The 7500-nt window shown below is 53.8% G+C and overlaps 1 protein-coding gene across 1 annotated transcript in view; it reads right to left on the bottom strand.

Annotated features, from left to right (window-relative positions):
• The window catches only part of dab2ipb (DAB2 interacting protein b), a 74828-nt gene that overhangs the window by 8823 nt on the left and 58505 nt on the right, over positions 1-7500 (bottom strand). The window contains exons 7-8 of the mRNA XM_084441962.1: positions 5192-6173; positions 2713-2847 (exon numbers count right to left, since the gene is read on the bottom strand). Of these exons, the coding sequence (XP_084298088.1) occupies positions 2713-2847; positions 5192-6173 (1117 nt within the window). The remainder of the gene's footprint in view (positions 1-2712; positions 2848-5191; positions 6174-7500) is intronic.

Here is a 7500-nt window from a genome sequence, read left to right as displayed (position 1 = left end):
GGTCATTTTGTGCAAATACCTCCCCTTTTACCGTGAACGCGCTCATAGCTACTGTAGATTGGACCAGATACTAGTCGATAGCCACTGTTGTGGTACCGTTAATCCGTGACTGACGCTGTTTGGTTTACTGGAGCGAGCTAGCGAGTCGTTATCCTGGATGTTGAACTAGCTAGTCTCTCCTGGGTCGCTAGCCTGTCATATCAGAGAAATACTACTTCAACCTTTCCACAAAATCAATCAGGATAGTCTAATAATACACACCGTCGTCTCCCTTATAAAAACAATGGATAAATGAACAATAAACAATGGAATGAACTAGGTGTGAGAATCTGAAATGTCCTTGTTTTTCATGTTTATGTTCCTAGAGTTTCCCCAGCGCCGCATCGTCGACAACCAACCAGATTGTGAAACTAGAGCGGGAGGAGGTTCTGTGGACGGTACTGTAGCTGGTTTGAACCAATGAGGAGAGAAGAGTCAGAGACCACCCATCTCCTGCTCTCCCCTTTCTCTCTCCATCTCTCTTTCTCCCTCAATCAATCAATCTCTCTCTCCATCTCTCTTTCTCCCTCAATCAATCAATCTCTCTCCATCTCTCTTTCTCCCTCAACCAATCAATCTCTCTCTCCATCTCTTTCTCCCTCAACATATCAATCTCTCTCCATCTCTCTTTCTCCCTCAACCAATCAATCTCTCTCTCCATCTCTCTTTCTCCCTCAACCAATCAATCTTTCTTTCCATCTCTCTTTCTCCCTCAACCAATCAATCTCTCTCTCCATCTCTCTTTCTCCCTCAACCAATCAATCTCTCTCCATCTCTCTTTCTCCCTCAACCAATCAATCTCTCTTTCCATCTCTCTTTCTCCCTCAATCAATCATTCTCTATCTCCATCTCTCTTTCTCCCTCAACCAATCAATCTCTCTCTCCATCTCTCTTTCTCCCTCAACCAATCAATCTCTCTCCATCTCTCTTTCTCCCTCAACCAATCAATCTCTCTTTCCATCTCTCTTTCTCCCTCAACCAATCAATATCTCTCTCCATCTCTCTTTCTCCCTCAACCAATCAATCTCTCTCCATCTCTCTTTCTCCCTCAACCAATCAATCTCTCTTTCCATCTCTCTTTCTCCCTCAATCAATCAATCTCTCTCTCTCTCCATCTCTCTTTCTCCCTCAATCAATCAATCTCTCTCTCCATCTCTCTTTCTCCCTCAATCAATCAATCTCTCTCTCCCTTTCATTCTCTCAGTCTCACCTCCCTGGTGACCTGTGCTAGATTTCTCCTCTGCCCTTTCTCCTCTCTCCTCTCTCTTCCTCGCACTCGTTCTCTCCTTTCAACCCCCCCCCCCCACCAAAGAAAAGGTCTCTTCCCCCTAGACCCCCATCACCCCACCCCCCCCTCCTCTCCTCTCACTGTCTCGTACCTGTCAGAAGAAATACAGGTGCAGTAATAAGTTGTCAAATCGTCTCTATCTCATTCATGAAGGCCTTTCAACTCCTGCTTCGTACCATTCTTTCGTTTTCTCTCTCTCTCTCTCTCTCTCTCTCTCTCTCTCTCTCTCTCTCTCTCTCTCTCTCTCTCTCTCTGTCTGTCAGAGGCTGTGATTTCTATTCCTGCCCCGAACGCGCCATCAGTCAGACATGGGTGAGTTTTCTATGCACAGGGAATGTGAGAATCACCTCGGCTTAGAAACCTTTACCTCGCTCTAACTGCAGTACACTGACTCAGACCTGCAGTACGAGTACAACCTCACACCATTAACACTACAGTCATGTTTCAATCACTCTCTCTCTCTCTCTCTCTTTCTTCTTTTTCTCTCTTTCAAGTTTGGCAGCCCCCAGTCTCAGTTACACACAAGGTCCTCTATTGGCTACTGCTCTGTGTGTGTGTGTGTCCTGTCCTTGAGAGGACACGTGTGATTGGTCTGTGTGTATCACTGGTGAGTTAAGTTGGAGGACGCGGGAGCCAATGAGATCACGGGGGCTGAGAGGCGATGGCAGGTAAGAGCTGGTGGGATGAGAAGCAGGCGACTGAGCGCAGGCAGCAGCAGGAAGCTTTGCACACGCACACACACACACACACACGCACACACACGCACACACACACACGCACACACACACACGCACACACACACGCACACACACACACACCCACACGCACACACACACCCACACACACACACACACACACACACCCACGCGCACACACATGCACACACACACGCCTTACTCTGGGCTGAAATCCCTAAAACCATTCAAATATAGGTTAGAAACCCTGAGATGCAGGGGGAGAGGGACAGTCCAGAGGGGGAGAGCTGGTTACATAGAGGGTTAGGGGTGGTTCAGGGGGGGTTAGGGGTGGTTCAGGGGGAGTTAGGGGTGGTTCAGGGGGAGTTAGGGGTGGTTCAGGGGGGGTTAGGGGTGGTTCAGGGGGAGTTAGGGGTGGTTCAGGGGTGAGTAGAGGTAGAACAGGGTGAGGGACTGGGACAGTAGCAGTCCCGAGGGTCGGACCAGGAGGTGGGGGGTCCGGGTGGGGGTCCCGGTGGGGGTTAGGTCGGGGATAAGGTGCGTCAGATGGTTAAGGCGGGGGTGTGTGTTGAGGTCGAGGTGGGAGGGTGGAGGTCTTGGTCAGGGTGGGGTATGGAGGTGGGAGTGTGTGTGTGTGTGTGTGTGGGGGGGGCGGAGGGGTCAGGGGAGAAGGGGGGGGGCGGTGTTTACCTTATCCGCCTGAGTGAGCTCGTCTCTGTGCCTGAACTCGGGGTCCATCCCCTCCTGGTCTACATACTGCACATTCATATTCAACAGCCAGGCGGCAGTACGGTCCAACGCACTGGGCTGCACAGGGGAGAGGGCCTAGTGGAACCAACACAACACACACACACACACACACACACACGCATGAGCTGAGCCCAGGTACACACACGCACGCACGCATACGCACGCACACGCATGCACACGCACGCACACGATGCACATACAGGAGTAGACACGCACGCATACAGAAATAGGCGCACAGACGCACGCACACACACACACGCAAGCACACACACACATACACACACACACATACTGTACACACTCAAACACAAATACATACATGCATGCACACAGGCAGAAGCTTGAAATGCACATGGAACTATTGATACATGAACAGTTGGCTGGGGAATAAGATTGACGCAACCCCCACCATATATGCAGCAGCTAAGGAGGGGGGGGGGGTCAGATGTGGCACCCGGGGATAAGTGGCCAGGGAGCACAGACGGACCACAGATGCTGGCTGCGATTGGCTGGGTGTCCTTGTGTTTACACTCTGCTCAGGTGTGGCAATACACCCCAATTAGTCTCAATCAGATAGCACTTCGCAGCCAACCACCCATCTGTGTGTGTGTGTGTGTGTGTGTGTGTGTGTGTGTGTGTGTCAGTGGAGATGCCAGTAACTGTGAGTGACAGGATGTAGGAGCCAGAGCCCATGGAATATGCAGTCGGTTTAAAAGCCGAGACCTGCATATCTGAATGTGAATCTCAAACACCATGGACTGGATTAATCTAATCTAGCCTACATGCAAGAGCTCCCACTGGCCAGTTAGTTCAAAGTCACTCAGACAGACAGGCAAAACTCAGACTCATGCTAGAGCAAAGGAGCATAGTGTTAGTAGTCAGTTACTGTAGTTTGGTCTTTACTTAACATAGTTAGTAGGTTGGGTATTTAATTAACATAGTTAGTAGGTTGGGCATTTAATTAACGTAGCTAGTACTGTAGGTTGTGAATTTAGTTAACGTAGTTAGTAGGTTGGGTGTTTAGTTAACATAGTAGGTTGGGTATTTAGTTAACGTAGTTAATAGGTTAATTAATGGTCAGCAGAAGGATCCGTCAATGTTTTCTCTGTTTTACATAGCAAAAGGTTTCCAAAACAACCAAATGAACACTCTAATCACTCTCTACCAATCAATCAGTCATTCAATCAGCCATCCAATCAATGAGATCGTTAGGGGAGAGCATGGGGTTGCAGGCAGGGTTGTAGTGGAGGGTAAACCCAAGTCAGATCAGTTTGCCCCCCTCATTAAAATGAGGCTGAGAGTTCTCACCTATTTTCTGATCAGCTGTGTTAATCAATGAGGGGTAAACAAGGTAGGTAAACTGCATTCGACAGAGTTGACCCACCTCTGTATTTATCACTACAGCCCTGATTGCCCGGAATACAGATGTCCTTCCTATGACCTCTGGGCCAAAAATCACCAGCGGCAACTGGATATTGCCGGGGGCAACCATTGATCGGGGGCCATAAATGACAAGCTCTCTCTCCCTGGCCTGCTGACGATGGACTAATCATGATCTGCTCAGGGACTGCTCAGTACCACACACACACACACACACACACCACTCTCCACAGTAACACATGCATGGGTATGTGTGTGTGTGTTAATGGGTTTCTGCATGCAATCCATGTTTGGATTTGGATCCATGAGTTCAGTTGAGCTGAGTTGGGTTAGTGTATGTGTGTGTGTGTGTGTGTGTGTGTGTGTGTGTGTGTGTCTGCATGTGATTAGAGTCTAAAATCCTGTTTAGTTTAATTCCTTCAGTGGAACAGAGCCAGATTACTGTTATTAGAGACACAATGACTGGGATTCATTAGGCAGAACACACACACACACACACAAACACACACACATACACACACACACACACACACACACAGAGTGAGCAGACACACGCACAGCACCCACTCAGGCGCTGTCTGCAGGCTCTAAGCGAGGATGTGACTTAATGAGGATGATTTGAAGGAGTCATCCGTGCTCCTTGTGAAGAGCTCGGTTCTTGAGCTAATCTCAGTAACGGCCGCACAACCACTCAGCCTCTGTCGGCATGACAACAACCAGTAACAGGCTGTGTGTGTGTGTGTGTGTGTGTGAGTGTTTGTGTGCGTGAGTGAGTGTGTGTGTGTGCATGTGTGTGCGTGCGTGTATGTGTGTGTGTGTTGTTTTAGAAAGAAGATGCACTTGTGAGTTCTGGCAAGTAGTAGTACATTGGCTCTTCCTACGTTAAATAAAATTATTGTTAGTCGCTTTGGATAAAAGCGTCTGCTAAATGACTAATGTAATGTAATGTGTGTGTGTGTGTGAGTGTTTGTGTGCGTGAGTGAGTGTGTGTGTGTGTGTGCGTGTATGTGTGTGCGTGTGTGTGTACTGTGTCCTCCACCTGCTTGTGCTGGGCCCTCTGCTTGGTCTCCGGACTCTCCCCTTTCGATGACGACGACTGCTGCCGTAGCCGCGCCCCCCCGCCGCCGCCGCCGCCGCCCGGCCAGTCGGGCGACGACGACGACATCAGGCTTCCGCTGGAGGGCCGTCCGTACGGCCCGGCGGCGAGCAGGGTGGGCGGCGTGCGGCCCCGGGTGACGGCGCTCTGAGGCGGAGGCTGGTCTATCCGCCGCTGGGGGCCGGCGCTGTTCTGACGGGGGACGCCGCCACCCGGCTGGTGCTGGGCCTCCGTCAGGGACAGCTGGCGGCGGTTGAACTCCCCGGACCGGCGGGCGTACTCCTCCCCGCTGCTCCCCCCCCCTCCTCCTCCTCCTCCTCCTCCTCCTCCTCCTCCTCCCCCTCCGTGGTTCACGAAGGCGTGCCGCCCGCCGCCCGGCCCCGCCTCCTCGTTGTTGCTGTGCGAGCTGACGGAGCTGTGGCACTCGGAGCCGGAGTCGGGAGGCGGGGCGCGCGGCGACACCGGCAGGCCCGCCGCCATCTGGTACACGGGGTTCTGGAAGGAGAGCGGCGCCAGCAGCTGGGCGGGCCGCCCGGGGCCCGGCGGGTTCTCCGAGCCGGCGGTGCCGGCGGGCGTCTGGCCCGGCCGCCTCGGGCCGGGACCTACGGGGTGGGCGTGGCTCCCCTGTTGGAGGGTCCGCGCAGACCACGCAGCCCCCCCGCCGCCGCCGATGCCGGGGCCGCCCTCGCCCGGGAGGAGGTCAGAGGCCCCGGGGCCCGGTGGCCCCGCCTCCAGGCTGCGGGGGTCCTGGAGGTCCGCCATGGAGAGGCTCTTGCCCCCGTTGGCCATGCCCAGGTCGGGCTCGTTGGACTCGGAGTAGCTGGAGCTTCGGGCCGGAGACGGCTGGATCCCCGACCCCCGGGTCACGAAGAACAGGTCCTTGTTCTCCGGGGTGGGGGAGGGTAACCTGGTGAAGTCTACCAGCCTGGGGGGGGGGGGGGGGAGGGAGAGGAGGGGGAGGAGGAGGAGAGAGGAGGGAGGAGAGAGAGGGGAAGAGGAGGAGAGAGAGAAGGGAGGAGGAGGAGAGAGGAGGGAGGAGAGAGAGGGGAAGACGAGGAAGAGAGAGGGGAGGAGGAGGAGAGAGGAGGGAGGAGAGAGAGGGGAAGAGGAGGAGAGAGAGAAGGGAGGAGGAGGAGAGAGGAGGGAGGAGAGAGAGGGGAAGACGAGGAGAGAGAGAGGGGAGGAGGAGGAGAGAGGAGAGGAGGGAGGAGGAGAGAGAAGGGAGGAGGAGGAAAGAGAGGGGTGAGGAGAGGAGGGAGAGGAGGGAGGAGAGAGAGGGGAGGAGGAGAGAGAGGGGAGGAGGAGAAGAGAGAGGGGGGGGGAGGAGGAGAGAGAAGAGAGAGGATGAAAGGAAGCGCCACACACACACACACACGACGCACACGCTAGGCCGGGCGGGGTTTGAACGTGCCGCCCTCTCGGGCTCCGCAGCGCCCCGTGGGGTACCCGTCTATGTTGGCGGAATTCTGCGTTTGAGATGCACCTCACGCTGTCGACTCTCTTCTCCTCTCCAGACACCCCCTCTCCTCCTCTCCTCCTCCCTCTTCTCCCCCTCTCCACTACTGCCCAGACGGTGGCTTTATCGTCTGGAGACGATTACCTCCACGATGTGATTTATATCCTCGTAATCTCCTCTGCCGCGAAACGCTCCCTCGGTCTCCCTCCCTCCCTCTTAACCAATCCCTTCCTCCTTATCCCTCTCTCTCTACCTCCCTTTTAATGTCTCCCCATCCCTCCCTCACTCCCTCTCTCTCTCTCTCTCTCTCTCTCTCTCTCTCTCTCTCTAGCAGACACGGCAGTTAGAATGGGTGGTAATTATTCAGGTTTGGTGAGCTCATCCTCTGGCCCCTATCATTCTGAATTGGGTGTGTACTTCATGTGCACAGGTCACCAGATAAGGACTCAGGATCTGGGTCTGACCCACCCACACACACACACACACACACACACACACACACACACACACCCACCCACCCACCCACCCACCCACCCACCACCCACCCACCCACCACACACACACACACACACACACACACACACACACACACACACCACACCCCCACACACACACAAACACAATCTGATAAAGAGGAAATGCTAGCGAAGGTTTGAGACCACAGTTGACGAGGTCTCTGGCTAATTAGACCTATTGATCCTGCGCCACTGCTGAATACAATGGCTCTGTCTGTGTGTGTGTGTGTGTGTGTTTGTGTGTGTGTGTGTGTGTGTGTGTGTGTGTTCATGCCTGTGGC

Source organism: Borostomias antarcticus (genome assembly GCF_949987555.1).
Source record: "Borostomias antarcticus genome assembly, chromosome: 8".
Classification (NCBI taxonomy): domain Eukaryota; kingdom Metazoa; phylum Chordata; class Actinopteri; order Stomiiformes; family Stomiidae; genus Borostomias; species Borostomias antarcticus.
Note: the sequence above shows the minus strand (reverse complement) of the source record. Positions and strands in the feature narration are given on the sequence as shown.